Source organism: Erithacus rubecula, assembly GCF_903797595.1.
Source record: "Erithacus rubecula genome assembly, chromosome: 1".
NCBI lineage: Eukaryota > Metazoa > Chordata > Aves > Passeriformes > Muscicapidae > Erithacus > Erithacus rubecula.
The window spans coordinates 75,807,637-75,824,884 of NC_136658.1; the positions used below are offsets into that span (position 1 = coordinate 75,807,637).

At 42.7% G+C, this 17,248-nt stretch overlaps 2 protein-coding genes across 6 annotated transcripts in view; one reads left to right on the forward strand and one right to left on the reverse strand.

Annotated features, from left to right (window-relative positions):
* Window positions 1-12,808, forward strand: part of FLT1 (fms related receptor tyrosine kinase 1) — a 104,305-nt gene extending 91,497 nt beyond the window's left edge. The window contains exons 22-30 of the mRNA XM_079298341.1: window positions 165-262; window positions 838-960; window positions 1,490-1,601; window positions 3,229-3,328; window positions 4,617-4,722; window positions 4,816-4,946; window positions 5,352-5,436; window positions 6,275-6,366; window positions 10,859-12,808. Coding sequence (XP_079154467.1) covers window positions 165-262; window positions 838-960; window positions 1,490-1,601; window positions 3,229-3,328; window positions 4,617-4,722; window positions 4,816-4,946; window positions 5,352-5,436; window positions 6,275-6,366; window positions 10,859-11,060 — 1,049 coding nt within the window. The 3' untranslated portion in view covers window positions 11,061-12,808. The remainder of the gene's footprint in view (window positions 1-164; window positions 263-837; window positions 961-1,489; window positions 1,602-3,228; window positions 3,329-4,616; window positions 4,723-4,815; window positions 4,947-5,351; window positions 5,437-6,274; window positions 6,367-10,858) is intronic.
* Window positions 12,809-14,180: 1,372 nt separating this feature from the next.
* PAN3 (poly(A) specific ribonuclease subunit PAN3) overlaps window positions 14,181-17,248 on the reverse strand; it is a 79,015-nt gene continuing 75,947 nt past the window's right edge. For 3 of the 5 annotated variants that reach the window (XM_079298356.1, XM_079298357.1, XM_079298355.1), the window contains one exon: window positions 14,181-17,133. In XM_079298356.1, the coding sequence (XP_079154482.1) occupies window positions 16,993-17,133 (141 nt within the window). In that variant the 3' untranslated portion in view covers window positions 14,181-16,992. The remainder of the gene's footprint in view (window positions 17,134-17,248) is intronic. The other 2 variants (XM_079298358.1, XR_013773324.1) reach the window with 2 other exon arrangements.

A 17,248-nucleotide genomic window follows, 5' to 3' on the forward strand; every position in this document is an offset into this window, starting at 1 on the left:
AGGTGTAAAGCAAGCACTATTTTTGTTTCCAATGACAGTGGGTTGACCTTCAAACACTCCTCCATGAAGACTGGATTTATGGGAATAATGGGGTCTGTAAGAAAAGGGGGAAACAACTGCCTGTGAGCTACCTTAGTAACAAACCCTGCTTCCCACCTCTGCAGATGCTGATGACCTGTACAAGTTACCCCTCACAATGGAGGACCTGATCTCTTACAGCTTTCAGGTGGCCAGAGGCATGGAGTTCCTCTCCTCCAGAAAGGTGAGCTTTGCACTCAGGGTTTTTCACTGCAGAAGGACAGGATTCAGAGGTGAAATCACGTCTGCATTGTAGTGACACCTTCCTTGGGAGAGGTCCCAAAGGAAGAACTGTTTTCCTCTTGGCATTTATAAATATAACTTTGTTTATCTGAGTATCCATAGTCCAGAAACACAGGATCATGACTGAAAGCAGTGGGTCAAGCTCATTCATTTGGGCAAGATCTTCTGGGTGTGGTAGGTTTTTCCTTAATTTCAACATATATTAGGGAGCTCAAAATGATTCAGCTCTTTCCCTGCAAATGTCAAAGGGCTTACAAATTTGTCACTCTCTGGATTTAGTAATTTTTTTAAAAAATAATTACGGCTGTTTACAGTAACTTCATGTGGACTACAGGTAACTTCCCTCAAAAAAATAAATTTATCAATAATAACAATAATAATGATAATGATAATAATGATAACGATGATGATGATGATAATAATAATAATAATAATAATTTTAAAGGATATGGGAGGCAGGAAATTTGTTGGCAGGAATAAGGAAATGCAGCTTGATTTGAAACCGTTTTATTATAGTGCATTCATCGTGACCTGGCAGCCAGAAACATCCTTTTATCTGAGAACAATGTTGTGAAGATCTGTGATTTTGGCCTCGCAAGAGATATTTATAAGAATCCTGATTATGTGAGAAAAGGAGATGTAAGTCAAGATGCCATTTATTTACCCAAATGTTTACAACATGTCATTTCAAACTGTCCACCAAAACTTTCTGTAGATGTTCTATTTCCCAAATTTAAGAGCTCAAAAGCATGCCAATGGTTGCTGATGTGCTCCTGCAATTCCAGCTCTGAAAATTTCCCTAAGAATATCTCCAGCATCATTACAGAATTGTTGGTGCTTGGATGCAGGGCTTTCTGCCCTGTCTCTACGATGCTGGCAATCTACCTCTGCTCCTACACACTCCCACATCCCTGTAAAGAAAAAAACCTGGTCATAGGTTTCCAATGTCTGGTGTTTGGTGCCACATGTTTTTTAAAAACAGTCCTTTACTCCAACAATTTGTTAAGTGTATGAATGACTGTGGGTTTATCTCGACTGCCTGTAAGGAAATCCCACAGGTTCCTGCTTGAATGGTAATTATTTACATAACAATATATAGTTGATTCATCTCTGATTAAAATCTTTCAGGCTTTGAAAATAATAGTCAGATTTGTCCCTTTTACTCCAGGCTCGACTTCCTCTCAAGTGGATGGCTCCTGAATCCATATTTGATAAAATCTACAACACAAAAAGTGACGTGTGGTCCTACGGGGTCTTGCTGTGGGAGATATTTTCCTTGGGTATGTTAACTCTGCACCCCAGGGGCTTGACAGGAGTGGGGACTGCAGTTTGGGGAAATCATCCACTACCTCCAATGATCTTTTGGCAGGTGTTTCAGAAAGACCTAAATCAGAGACAGAGGGATTATCATGCTCCTGTGATCTAGAAATTCTGGTGTTTTTACTGAAAGCTAATTTGCCAAGCTGAAAGCCTTAAAGGATAGCACAGCTGTCTGAGAACTTTACCACCTACTTCTGCCATGGGCAAAACCTAAGCTTCCCACTTTTCCCTGTAGAAAGCCTTGGCAGAGGATGCAGGGCAGCACAGCCAGAGCAGCCACAGTGCTTTGTCTGACTGATGGCACTTGCCAGGAAAATCAGGCAATTTTTAAAGCATTTTAATTGAATGTAAAGCCCTGTGGGATAACAAAGAGCTGTGATTCTGGGTGATCAGCTGCCCAAGACCGAGGCACCGCCTCCTGTGCCACAGACAGCACTCAAAGGCACCGAGTGCCATGAGCTGAAGCTCTTCAAGAGTTTCTTATTCCTCTTGTGGGAGCAAGGGAGCCAAACCCACATTTTGCACGTCTCAGATTCTGTCACTTCCATCCCCAGCCTGAGTCCAGGAAGCTCCCCCAGCCCAGGAGGGATCCAGCACCCCCCTCTCCCTGGCTACTGCACACAGCAGGCAAAAAGCATCTGCACTGATACCACAGGACGAACTGGAGCATGCAATCATATCAAAGCCCAGCAAAGCCTTCTTTTTCCCCTTTCTTTCATGTGGAAAAGGCAGGATGCAAGATGTACACTGAGTGGGAATAACAATGACTGTCAGAATAGAAGAATCTTAATTGAGTTCAACATAGAGGCTGACAAAAGAGGCGAACAGCAGAGGAAACAATACTATACAATTCTCAGGACAATCAATCATTTATTAGTTTAAATACATGTTGTTGGTCAGCCTGCCAACTCTTGTGATTTTATGGTCAGCCTCATAACACCTGCTATTTTTTTCTTAAAGCCCCAGCTCCTTGAACCTGATGACTCTCTGACTCTATGAAAGGTTCTTTTTTTTTTTCCTTTCATTTTCCCTTTTCCGGATTTTTTGTCTACAGAAAAAAAAAAAAAAAAAAAAAAAAAAAAAAAAGGAAAAAAAGACCAACAATACAATCAGGCTGCATCTGAAAAACAGGGAAAATAGAAAAACAGTGCAAATGTACTCTGATCTGATTTAAAACTATTATTTCAATTTTTTCAAGTTGTTTTTGGGCATTTTGGGTTTGCTAATATTGTGCCCACTAGAATCTGGAGTAGTCCAAACCAACAGAAAGATCAGAATTTGTTTTTCAAGGGATAGTGTTCAAACCAACATGTGCATTTTTTCTATTAAGGGCAGGAAAGCACCACCAACAGTGACAAGACCACTTGATCTTTCATCCCCTCCAAAGTCTGGGGCTTGGAGCACGACCAGCAATAATTCCCTGGTTGTGGCAGCCAGCAGGGCCAGACCCTGCAGGGGGGGCACCCCCTGACCCCCAGCTCTGCTAGCTGATGATGTACACCCCAAGCTTTTGAGGGAGATGCACAGTTGCACAGCGAGGTCACAGGTACTCAAGGCACGTATCTGTTCTCCCAATGTCACCTGCAGGTGCCTCTCCTTACCCTGGAGTCCAAATAGACGAGGATTTCTGCAGCAGGCTGAAGGAAGGCACGAGGATGCGAGCCCCAGAGCAAGCGACCGAGGAGATGTAAGAACCTTTGCTTGCCTTGTGTACCACTGCCCTCCTGAGCTGCCCTGCACATGATGTTCCAGGGCACTTCTGAAAGTATCTGGGGCCAGCCTAAGGAAAAAAAGCCCAACCCTGCATCCATATCTTCTTGTGCACACCCATCCTGGCCCCTGGCTCTCACATAGGGTAGGAGAGAGTAGGGGGCAACAAGGACCTGAGCCCAGTGCAGCACCAGGGCTGTGCTCTGAGGGGAGCTGAGCAAGGAGGAGGAGGAGGAAGGTCATTCATTACTTCCCAGGTTTAATATTTACTGACACGCACCCAGATAAGTGCTGGAGGAATGTGACATTATTAACATCATCTTGCCTTAGGAAGTGACAGCTGAGGCTTCCTCGCAATCACTCGGGCAGTGAGGGTCCACCCTTTCCTGTACAGCGTGTCTGGTGGCAGAGGAAGGTGACAGGGACCCGCAGGCTCCCCGCCCGGGCTGTCTGAGCTGTCACTGCTCCCCTGCCCTCAGGGGCAGTCCCAGGCATGGCCAACATCTCTTTGGAGACCAGCGTGGGTCAGCACAGAGCACCTTGCCTGGGGAGGCACATGCAGCACACAGAACGTTCACCCTGTGGCACAAATTACTGAGCACCATGAACATGTTCAGGGTATTTTACCTCTGGAGGCAAAACCAAGTACGCGTGGGTGTCTCGGTGCCTTCCCGAGTGCTATGTCACAACTCTAAATAGCAACACTTACCAAAAAATAGTTCTAGCAGAAGAAAAGGATGCAAGCCAGCCATGCCTATCTGGGAGTACTGCCCATTGACTAATTTTATTATCCTAGTGACAGTAGATAAGAGCTTTTTTTTTTTTTTTTTTTATCTTCCACATATTTTATTGCAGGAAGGAAAGCTCGGCTCAACCAATACAAGGAAGTGACACATCCATATAAGTCATCTTAGGATGCCTTTAGGATACCTTAACCTAAACATTGCCAGTTAATAGATGTTTAATACAAAAGTTTAATGCTTAATTAGGAATAAAAAAAAGGAAGTATGACTGGTTGGTTGAATTATCCTTTTGATGTGGTCTTCTGGGGTGTTGCAGGAAGGCTTTCTTTTTTTGTGGAAATTTTACTGCTTTACTTTTAGGAAGAGGCCTCAATGGTGTTAGAGAGAATCTGTAAAACCAAGCAGGTTGAGGAGTTATCTATCTCTGTCAGTCTATCAATGACAAGCTGTCAAAACTGTGCTGCCTGGGATCAAACAGAACTGTAACCCCACCATGTGCTCACTTTGCTGTTGTCCTCACAGTTACCAAATCATGCTGGACTGCTGGCAGAGCAATCCCAACGACAGGCCACGCTTCTCTGAGCTGGTGGAAAAGCTGGGTGACCTGCTGCAAGCAAATGTCCAGCAGGTATTAATGTCACAACCATGTGCTGTCACCAAGGCAGGGGCAACTGGCCACGTGGACCCAGGAATAACAATTCCATTTCTTGTTTGCATTTAGGAAGGTAAAGACTACATACCCCTCAGCACAATATTTACAACAGAAAGTGGGTCTCCCCCTGCATCTGACCCTTTGTGCAATGAAACTTTTCCTGTTACAAGCTCAAGTTGTGGAAGCACTGAAAATGTCAGGTGAGATAAACAAGATTAAGACTGTGTTTGTTTGTTTGTTTGTTGGGGGTTGCAGCTCGCTGCATAGCCCATTTTGGACGTGGGTGGGAGAAAACACTCAGAGACAGCCCACAGGTGGCCTGGGTGTCCCACCAGCTGCCAAGTCACCCACTGCTGTGGCTCTTTGGAGTGGCCACCCGGGGGAACCTGCAGGCCACAGGGCTCAGGCACTGTGAAAGGCACAGCTGTGTGTACCCCAGGACTGGGGAGTGAGATTTGGGTGGGGTCTGGTTAACAAGTCCCCTTCGTATGACCTAACTTGAAGATAGCTGGGAAGTACCTAAAGATACAGAGAAATACCCAACACTTTCTGCTTGTGCACTTCATACTCTCACCAAAAACTGTCCTGCTTCTCTTGTTGAACAGATACATAAACACTTTAAAAATAAGCCCCCCTCAGCGCATAAAGACATTTGAGGAGCTTCCCATCAAGGAAACGCTTGTATTTAATGTAAGTGACTCCTGGGCCAAATTATATGCCATGTATTTCTTATTTATGTGACAGATTTATGCAGGGATAATCAGGACAGGGGGTTACTGCTTTGGCAGCTCAGCTGATACAAGGTGCAGGATTAGCTGTACTTGCAACAAGAGGTTATCCCACTGCCCTACAAATTGGGGTCAGAGATCCTTGCTGGCCATGTCATGGGCTGCAAACACTCCTTCCCCGATAAGAAGTGGTCAGTTCCAGTAGGTCTGCCAGGTACAGCTACCAGAGTCCCACCTGAATCCCACCGGTGTGGGAGAGATATTTAAAATGCCTTGGATCTGCATTTTCATCTGAACACTACTAGTGTACAAAGCACTGTGAGTCCCTTTTCCATCAGAGGTCCCTGGTAGGAACAAGTCCTGTTATCAAATGGACAGGCTGGAGCCATGTCTAACAATGGGACATGTACCCAATCCTGGTAGGGACAGGCATGGGTGAGAGGCTGGGGCAAGCTTTTAGTGACCCAGTAGGATGCATTAAGCAGCAGGAGGTGGGAAAGGCACAGTGGTGCTCACAGGGCTGAACTGGTGGTTGCTCAGTGCCTCAGACCGCATGTAAACACTTTTCTTCTAGCACCCCAGATCTGCATTAACATTACCTGTCTGCTGCACCCCAAGGCATGGGTGGTTTGGAAAGGCACCAATAAATACCAGTGCCCTGCAGCACCTCCAGCAGCACAGAGCTGCTGTCTCAGAATCAATGCCCAGAAGGATGCTGGAAATCAGACCAAAGAGGAATTGAGTCCTTTATAAAATACAGTTAACACCTAACAGAACTGCATCTTCCTTTTTTCTCCAAGGATTATCAAGCAGACAGTGGGATGGTGCTGGCTCGAGAGGAACTGAAGCGCTTCACATGGACAGGCAGCAAGCAGAAATGGACACTCTTTGGGTCTGTATTTTATATTCCCTTTTCAGGTTTCAGATGGTGAAGGAGAATTCAAGGTCCTCATGCTAAATCATGCCTTGTGAAAGCTGAAGTGTCCCCAGTCCCTGCAAACACTTGCTATGGTGTCTCCTGCTTGGTTGAATCAGCAGTCAATCATCTTCCACATCTATGTCCTTGAGGACGCAAATAACTTCTTCAACCTCTTCAATGTACATCAGCAATATGATTTATTAGCACTTAACGATCCACCTAATACTCAATTTAATGTCAGTGTCAGAGAGCACTGAACTAAGGCAGAAGGCAGGTAACTGTAGGAAACAAGCCCTTAATAATAGGGGAGGAGGAACGTGTGGCTGTGAAGGATTTGCAGTTGTTTCTGCGAGTCCCAAGGGCACCCCAGCTGGGACAAGGCCCCCTGTGCTTGTTTTGCCCTTCTTTTCCATGACTCAGCTAAGCACGGCCCATTTAACACCCATGGGCTCAGGATGCTAAAGTGGCAACTTTACAATAGATGGATGTGAGGGCCTCACTTCTCTTCCTGCCTTTAAGCACTTGAATATATTGGCCATCTTCCTCCACCTAATTCCTGACAGCTGCCCAAGCAGGGAACTAGGGCTGCTCTAAGAAATGAGTTGCACTGACATGAACTCTCTGTAAATGGGAAGTGTTTATTTTCTCAGTGCCGGCGCTGTATCAGTTCCCAGCCGCTGCAGAGCTGGCAGTGTCCTGGTTTCAGCTCACTGCTCTCAGCCAGCCCGGAGACTGCCCAGACCCAGCCCATCGTTCATCTCATGCTGGCAGGAGGTCAAGGCCAGCCTGCCATCCTGCCACTGCCAAACTTGTCAGTGCCTTGCAGTTGGGCAGGCTGGGAGGCATAGCATTGTCTCAGAGAACAATCAGAGCTGGCTGAAACGTGCGGTCAAGGCAGAGAGGACTCGCTCACTAAAAATCCCAGTGACTCGGAGGGCGTGGGCTGAAGGCACAGAAATACGTGTGGGAGAGCGTGCACACTCGCAGGGCTGCAGAGCACAGCCTGGGTGAGCGTGCTGCTGGCAGCAGCCTGCAGGGCAGCGCTGCTCATGCGTGCCAAAGCCAGGGCAACACAAGCCACTCTGAACAAACGCTGGGAAACCCTCTCTCCTGCCTTGACCTTTCAGAAAACAGGCTCCCGGGCAGTTTTACGGCACTTCAGCTCTGTCGTGGCATGCTGTCTTTGGAGGAGCCAGGGACTGCAGAGCTTGGAGTGTGTGTGGATAGTGCAGGGTTCCAAAGGATGCAATGTTCCCTAGAAGTGCTGTAACTCATTTTTCTCTGTGTATTTCTGAAGGCTGCAGTCAGCCACACAGACAACATGGCAATCTCCCCAAACAAAACTGATGAAATGCCTTTTTCATTGCATGGCAAAGAATGCATGGAGTGCATCCCTCCACAAAGTGCTTTAGGGGCATTTCCAAATGCAGAAGGAAAAGGAATGCTTGGATAAGAAAAAAAATTGAACTGAACAGTGGCTGCTAGAACATAAATCCTTGGGAAAACAGAGCAGTTGAATGAGATCATACAAGGTCATCTGGCCTGCAAGCTAAACAAGTGGTACTGTAGCACTGTGCCAAAAGGCACTCATGGACGTGAACACAGGCAGTGACTCTTCAGTCTGCACATATTCCTAACAGTGGTAGCATCTTAGCTAAGCATCTTTTACATAAAATTAATTGGAGCAGTAAATAAATACCCCCTAAAATTTGTACTGAGCAAGGTGGAAGCTGGAGGGGTTTGACACATGAAAAATGTCTAAGCAGATGTACAGTCCTGCATCTTCACAGGCATCCTGCTCTGTGTTCCTGTGCTCATTCTTATGCTGACATTTCAGCTTGGCTTTTCTTGCAGGGAGCTGATTCAGGCTGCCAGGTTGTCAGAACAGTTTCTGAATGAGCAGTAGCAGCTGACTGACAGGGCAGTTGGTGCCAGCACCAGGCTGAGGAAGAGTTTCACCTCCCTTTGGCAGCAGCTTACCTATGGTTAGACCCCTTTGGAAGATTCAGACTGGGGAGAGCTGAAGAACTGCATAATGTGGAAGGAGCCAAACCCAGAGCACCCTACCTGTCTCCAGCAGCACACCCAGGGTTTGTTTAAGAGGAAATTGATCAGGTGACTACAGGAGAGCCAGCATATGCACTAGTACTTGCTCAGTGTGAGCAAGCCAAGAGCCAGGCCCAGGGCAGAGCCAGCAGTCTGACAGTGCAGGGGTACCCCACTGACCCTGGCAAAGAGCCTCCTCTTGGCCATCCACTTCTCCTGCCTAGGGAAAGGCACTAAGGCCAATGCCCACCCTTGGTTTCACTACAGGAAAGAACATCAGCCCAAAGCCTGGTGAGCTCCTGTCTCCAGGTCATGGCCAGGAGCATGAAACAGAAATGGTTGCAATGCGTCTTGGACTTGCTAATGCCACTGAGATGAAAACCGATATTCTGAACAGTAGAGGAGAAGTAAGTTTTCTCATATAAGGCCTCAGGTCAAAATACCCCATCAGAAAGTTTTGGGGGCAATTTTATGAGCTGTGCTCTTCTGCAGGTAGAAAGGATCCCAACTGCAACCCTTCTGTAGCTTTCCAGTATAGGCAAAAAAGCCTAACTCAAGTAAGCCAAAATCCTTGGGCTGAGGCAAACCCTTGAGTAAGTTGCAAAGCCAGAAAAACAGCAAGAATTCCACCTCCTGTGAGCTGGAACAAGCATCTCAAGAGCTTGTGGGTGACAAGAGCTGCAGCCAGCCTCTAACCTCACTCTGGTGCTGAACATGGCAAGAAACCAGTAGGCATTTCCTCCAACAAACAATCCCAATTAAAGACCAACTAAACACAGTTTCCAATTTACATTCCTAGATTGGCAAGAAGATAGTCCACAGCTAGAGAAGCCTTTACTGACTGTAAATTCAGACTCAAAATGAAGCCTGACAACAGATGCCAAAACCCCTTGAGCTCCCTCAAAGTTTTTTTTGTGGGAATGCATGCCCAGGTACAGCAGTACACTCCAGATAAAACTAGCAGATGCAGCTCTAAAAGTATAAAGGTTTATTAAAGCAGAAGCCAAGTCTAGCTCACAAGAAAAATCTCAGGATGCAAAAGCCTGATGATGATGAAAGGATCAAAGCATGACAGTTTTTAGGCTCATAGCTTGTCATGCACACTCCACTTCTGCCAGCTCTCAAAGAGTCACAATTACAATATAAGTCACAGAGACATTTCTCTTTAAACCCATCACAAAAAGTCCACTGTGACTGTGACTAACCTTGTCATAGCGAAGGAATTTATCCCAAGGCAATTACTTCTACATCTGCCAACAGATGCAACATAAAAATATGGAATGCATCTGCAATCCTCATCACAAGGGCTCCTCCTCATGAACTCCATCCATCTACTAATAAATGTAATGTGGTGGCCTTCTTAGGAAGACCTTCCAATTTCCTACAGCAGGAAGAAGACAGAGACCATGCTCCTTAAAAATACCACACAAGCTTGTGAGTTAAGAATTTGAGAAACTGTGGCATCTAAGAGGAACTTGCAATCACAAATGGTCCTCTGCTACTATTTCTGTAGTTTGACTTTAAGACCTAACAATGCAAATAAAATGGAAAGTAAAACCCTGGGCTCTGCAAGCCTCAACAGATGACCGTCTTCTCTGGAATTCAAGACTAGGGCTGCCAGCATTTCTAATCTTATAAATGGAGAGGAGTGGATTGTCCATGAACTTATAAAAATACAGGGGAGGAAATCTAATTTTAGACACTGTGGTCCAACATGTTTACTTAAGGATTTCACATGTAAACAACGATGGAAAAATGCTCTGGCTTGTCCTTTGTCTACAGATAAATCTTTGGTATCCAGGTTCAATAGTGTGAAAATTCTTTGCCCTAATTTTCTTCATTATTGAAAGAGCCCTTTTAAGCACTGTGATGTCTGAATATGGGTGAGAAAGTGCCATACTTTCCTCACAAACATCAGGCATTAGGCTTTGGGAACACCTACACCAGTAGTTTTCAAGCTTCAAGGCTTGAGACCTTTCATCACTTCATTCCTGCTCAAAAACCCCTGTTCCCTTAGGAAGAAACATTTATATCTGGGGATACACTGCCTCAGGATCATCAGAGCTGCCAGACACTCCCCACTACCCCATCCTGCAATAAAGTTTTGTTCCCTAGCACCAGCCACAAGCAGTTAGAGCTTAGTCTGAGCAGTCAAGTACTCCCCCCAAGCAGCAAGACTGATAAAATGCACAAACATCCTTAACAGAGATGTTCACTCAGCACTCTGCTCTAAAGAGCACTCACCACAGGGAAACACAGGAGGGCCCCTTCACTCCTCCCTTCTGCACTCCCATGGAGCGAGCCCATCAATGCCCTTCCCACCCTGTGAGAACAAGCTTGTGACCCGGCTTTGCTCGAGGCACTAAAACAACAGCCTTTACACGTTAAGAAAGCTCACAATGACACTGCTCTATTACAGCGTTAAAGGCGGCAGCAGGAGCAAGGAGTCAGTGCTTTCTGGAATAACCAAGCCGAGAAGCTTCTGCAGTTTCAGCTGTGACCAGCTCAGTGACTCCAAGCGAAGACACACCTGTGGGTATGCGATGCTGGAGAAAATGAACGCCAGCCGCTCTCCTCCTGACTACAATTCTGTTGTCCATTATTCTCAGCCACCAGTTTAAGTACTTCTAGTTTTACATTTACACATGCAGGTTCTTAAGAAACACTGTCAGTTTAAAAATTCTGACCCAAATTATCTTTATTATCATAAAACTTAAAAAGTTATCATTGGCTTAATCGCAGTGATCTGCTTTTCTAGAGACTGCAGCACACATATTCAAAATACAGCAAAATACTATTGCTTAAACTTTGACTTTCCCAAATTTTCCATACCAATAGCTTTTGCTAAAAACGCCAAGTGCTTCAGCATCCAGGAAAATCTGGAAGGCCATTATTGCAGCCTCTGCTCAGACTTGGGTCACTTCTGTCCTGACTGGGAGAGGCAGCTGGGAGCCCCAGAGGGCTGGGAATCTGCACCAGGCACTAAGGTATTTGCATCCTGTTGCTGGGGTATGTGTTGTGCTAGAAAATAAAGGAACCTTCAAGAAGATAGAAACTAGAAATAGACCACAAACTATATTTTTAATGACAATTACCTTGAGAAACTTGTGGGAAGGCTGATGCTCTGGGGAAGCTGAATAAGCTAATTGGGGATAGGGCATTACATGGATCTTACTGCTCCAGATGGCAGACACAGTAGGGAGCCTTGCAAGGCAAGAATTTAAAATGTGCTGCTAAACACAATTGGCAAGGATAGAGGAGAACTAAGACCAGATCCATGGCTGTAACAACAGGGAATACATATCAATTCAGTTTGGACAATCCTGCTGAATTCAAGTAAATAGTGAAGTTTTGCACTTTGTCAGTAGGCCAACACGCACACACTGGAACCAAACCACAAGGTAGACAGGTTTAAAGCCAAACTCTGTCCCCAAAACCTCATGGACCTTCTAAAACTGCACTGATTATATTTTATTTATGGGAATCTGTCTGAAAAGACAGGATGGCTACTAGACTGCACATACTTTAATTGATCACTAGAGAGTTTGAATAGATTAGTTAGAAATTACAAGACAATCTCTAAAAGTAGGGCAGCTTTTCTATGAAGACACCTAAATTTCCATGTTTACCACTATGTACAGGAATAAAAATGTATCATTCATTTGCAACAGATTTCTGTATAGCATCTTAAAGGTTGTGAGTGTTCTTTGCTCGAGAAGCATTAGGATGCACCCATTTCCTTTTACCATTGAATGCAGTATTAAAATGAGTGTTGGACATTTAACACAGTAGCACTGATATATGCCAAATCAATTACAGCCCAATGCCAGCTTCTTGTGGTCCACTAAAATATGTATGAACTCAGATGCTACATGTTATGTGATCTCTTGATCTCTCAGAATGCAGCTAAAGAGCTGTGAATGTAACCCTCTAACAGACTTTAAGGCAAATGATCTTTTGCATATTTACACATAAAAACTATCTTTGATATTCAAGCAAAATAAGTATGTACTACTACTTCTAAGCTAAGTATCTCTGCAAGAGATCATCAGTTTTAAGTAGCTATTGCACTGTCTCTTGTTGGTAAAGTATATTTGACCTTGACCAAAACAAAAATTTCAGAACTGTTTTGTTATTAGAATTGAGCAAGAATAGTTATAGGATGATGCATCTCAAAGGACGTGTTTGCACAGTGTAAATATATAAATATGCTTTTGTGCATAAATATTTAAGAAAACTGGATTACAAAGATTACTTTTGTATGAAACCCCAAGTGTCTTCAGATGTGAATAACTCCTATTTTGTCTTGCATTTTCTGTCTTTATATAATGTATTTGACTGCTGAATCATATAATAAAGTTTGCTTTAGGAAAAAAAAATAAAAAATAAAAAAAAACAGAGTTCTGCCAATGTCAAAGACTGCTGCATCACACAAATCAGCACGGGCAGAGCAAACATCTGGCACACATTCATCCCACAGGCTGATTTTGTGAGCAAAGGAGATGATGGAATACTCAGACAGAAGGCACACTTCTCACACAGCAAAGCTATAGTGACAGACACCAATCACTGCTCCTTGTGTGGGTGACATCCCCTAGGTTTAGCATATTTAGGAAGTGCTTACTGCTGTCTAGGGACAAAAATTCAACACAGCCTCAGAGAGGCAAGGTTTCATGGTGGGGGAAGACAAAGCAGCACACAGACAAACTTCCACCCAATCACCCACCATTGCTGGCTCCTTCAGCTGCTACAAGATGCACACCAGACAAAAGGACAGCAAATAGAGCTAAGGTGTCCCCAACACAGCCTGTTCTAAAGCTATTGTGACAGCAGCAGCACCTTAGGCCCGAGTTCTCTCTTCTTCAGAGAACCCCCACATCCCCATTCCATCCATCTGAAGCTGGGGATGCTGCCTCCACAGAGATGTTCAATCAAGTGCTCTCTTGCTAAACAGCATTTCATCACCTGAGGGGCTCTCCAAGTGCTGGAAGAAGTGGAGATGAAACTTCCTCTGGGAAAGCAGAACACAATGGGATCATCAACCGCATAGGAGTTGTGTAGCTGTTGCTGCACATCACTAAGGACAAAACTGGAGACTGGATATGTGCATCAAACTTATTGCAGGTTATCTAATAACATTCCTAAAACACTGCAATTTCAGAGATAATGACTCCATGTTAAATGTGTGCAGGCACTACTGACAATATATTACACAAAATTATATCTTCCATAAGCATGATGAGCACTGGGTGGGTATAGGAGATTTTATTCCACCAGCAAATCATCTAACCCTTGCTGGTTAAAAATGCAGAAAAAGAATTCTGTTAAATGAAGTTATCATGACTCTGCAAATGCTCAGAGAAATTAGTACACTGCCACTGAGCAAAAAAAGCTCAAAAAACATGTAAGTAAGAGTAATTGAGCAGTTTTCAAAAGTAGGGCTTATCAGGCAGGTAAAGCAGACCTGATCAAACTTAAGCAGACAGGATTTGACTTGGGAGTTATGGAAATATGCATTAATACAATTCTAGTGAACAATAGCTCTCAGTTTTAGGACATCTGATATACTCTTAAGTGGCAAGCACTAAACACAGTTTGTGACTCCTGTTAGTTTAAACTCTGCATTGCAGACAGAATGAATACAAAAGAAGTATGAGACAGAACGAAATAAAATTCCAGCACCAAAGTTGAAAAGCCCTGGATCCAACTTCAGAACTTCACATTGTCAAAATAAGGCCACGTTACTTCTGGTATTCTTTATTAAAAATACTGCTGTACACATGAACAATGAAAACAGGATTAAAGATGAGTAACACATACTGGGATCATGACATTAGAACTTAACATACTGGTGCTTTTTAGGGGAAGCAGTTGACACCTGAATTACTGAAACAAGGGCAAATCAAAAATACATAGGTACCCTCAACAAAATATTTACAATATAGTAAATACAGCAACAGAATTTAAAACAGGTACAAAAATTAAAATGACCAACATCAGATGATTTCAAAGGTTGTCCCTTCTGTGCTTTTAGCTGTAAAAATAGGAAGGTCAGAAATAAATTTCCCATCTGGGAGGGCACATCCTGGTGACTCTTCTTTTAAATACAGATACACAGTTCTTCCTATGAATGAATTAGACTACAACTTTAGGACAACCTTCTAAATGGAATTAAAATGGGGTAGAAGGGCTCTCCCCAAAAAAACACCCAAGGTGAACTTCAGACTGTTCAAATCATTCCCAAATACAGACCAAATAAAATAAATAGAAAACAAAGCTCAACTTTTTTTTTTAAATTTTATGTATTACCTGAAACCAAATATTTTCTGGCTGACATTATGTATGAAAACTTATTAGCTGTCTATCTTTTTATTTTTTAAACCAAGTCCTGAGGTTACTAGGGGCTGAAGCAAACTGACATTATGCAAATACACACAGGTTTGCAATTTAGACATGTCTTGCAGAGGGTGTGCTGGTCTAAAAAGGATGAGAATTCAAGCCCTATTTTACCCCTGCCTTACACTTCCACAAAATATTGGTCCACAAATTAAATTTTCAAAGGTTCCCAAACCCCACAACTGAACAGATGATCCCCTTTCATTTTCAAAGAAAACAATACTGGAAAAAACCTCAGCCCGCTTATAAATTAAGCATTCCATATTTCTTCTAGAATACAAGTACTTCTTTTTTTGTACAAAAGAATTACAATATGATTTGTCAAAAAACATAGAAAAGACAGCTGCTCTTCCTCAAATACATGAGCTAATGATAAAAGACTGTTCTGCATGTTCACTTTTCAAAGTTCCTGTTCCTTTTATATTAAAAAGAACATTCTGGCAACTGTTATCGTTTGAATATTAAACATTATGTTCCTTTTAAAATTGCAACAATAATTGATTTTTAAACTCAACAACTGATGCTACTTAATGTGGATTCAACCACATTTTCTAAAATGTGTAAAGCATGTCCCTAGTCTTCAAAGCTTTCGATGTGAAGAGAGTTGCTTTATTCTTGATGCAAGTCTCACGGCGGAGAATCATTTTAAAGCTTATAAAAGTGGACAGAGAAATATTAAAAACTTCTCTGAAAACTACAAATATTGAGAATTATTAAAATTGATGTCAGTAACATCAGTTGCAAGTGCTTAGAGTCTGTCCTGACCTTTTGAGTTTCCACATTTTCTTCATGGTGAGCACCCAGTGCTATTAAAACATTCAGTGCTGGGAAAGGATAGATACAGTCTTCACTACTGCTTTAAGAAAGGAAATTCCTACATATTTGGCAGTCTTCAGTATCAAAGTGTAGGTGTTTAACTAGAAATCCCATGAATACCCAAGTTTGGAGACAACTGCATGTCCAAAAATTAGAAAGGTAATTGAGGAGCAAAATTCCAGACTTTTGAGACTGAATTACTTCAGGAATATTCATGTGTTGAGTATTAGCAAAAGTAATATTACTTTGGGCTAAGCAGTGACTGCAAAGGCACAGCAGATCATTATCCCTCCAGATTCAGGCCGTAAAACTTGAAAAGCTCTTGATGCCAGACAACTGCTGTGTTTAGTTAATCTTCTTTTAACAGTGTCTTTGTATCTGTATCCAGTGTAGCGTACCATAATAAAGCTGTGGTTCAAAGAACAGAACTTTATACAAAAATTATACTGTAAATAACCTAAAGTAATACACTCCTGAAACTTCAGGCATTTAAACAATTTCTTTAAAAAAAAAAAAAAATAACTATTAAAAAAATTGCATAAATGTAAATGCTTCTGACTACCAGGAAAATGTACAAACAGTTTTTAAAAGGCGCTGGTTGTGTTTAGAGCACGTTTGATATGCTCCTTAAATTAAAGATGTTTCCCGTTTTGCTGTTTTCGTCACTTCGCTTAGACAAACTTTAAATCAAATGACAGGGGGCTTTCTTTCCTTTTTGGTCAATTCACCAATACTTCACTTGACTGGTTTTAAGAAGTTGTTTCTTGTCACATTTCTTTGAGCTAACAGTGGGTAGCATACAGAGCTTGCATACAACACACTTTTACAGAGGTTACGAACTAAACGGTCATTAATAGAACACAATTGCTATTAAATTATTTACCTGGTCCTTTATGCTATTCTGGGTGCAAATAATATAAAAAATGAATAAATTTTGCTATGTCCTCAGTGACAAAAATGTATCCCAGAAATGTCCTTGCAAAGAGTTTCCCTTAAGTATACAATGTGGCAAAACTTCAGAGATCAGAAAAGTCTTAAAAAAATTAAAATTAGTGCATATACAAGTGGAAAAAATAAAAGTAGGAACATCATGCACCTGATGTGTTCCTTAATCTAAAATAAATTCTTCACAGATAAAGCCTCCAATGGCAGCCTTAGCTCTAGGATAAGTGAAACATTCTTCCCTTCAAGTAACAGTGTACCTGACTGAAGTGCAAGCAGCTTTGCTCATCTCCTGTTTGTTTCCCAAATGTGAAATGAGATGACAACAACAATTCAGCTGTAGTGCAATTTGCTATAGGTTAAGTTCCTCAGCAATGTCCTGCATGCTTTCAGCAAATACTACAACTGACCATTTGCGGCTGCAATCAGTTCTTGAAAAGTATTTTCAAAGCAGCGTTTTAAATCGCTGTAAGTTACCACAAGTACACTCTTCTCATCTCTGGAAATGAGGCTTATTTTTTCTGGCACACCAGCATCTAACTGTAACAAGAATGCAAAAGATAAAATAAAAGAAGTGTGAAAGAAATGGCAAAACATTTCCCCAACAATAAAAGCAATCAATTTATTGGCAAGTACATTGTTATGGAGCAGTTCA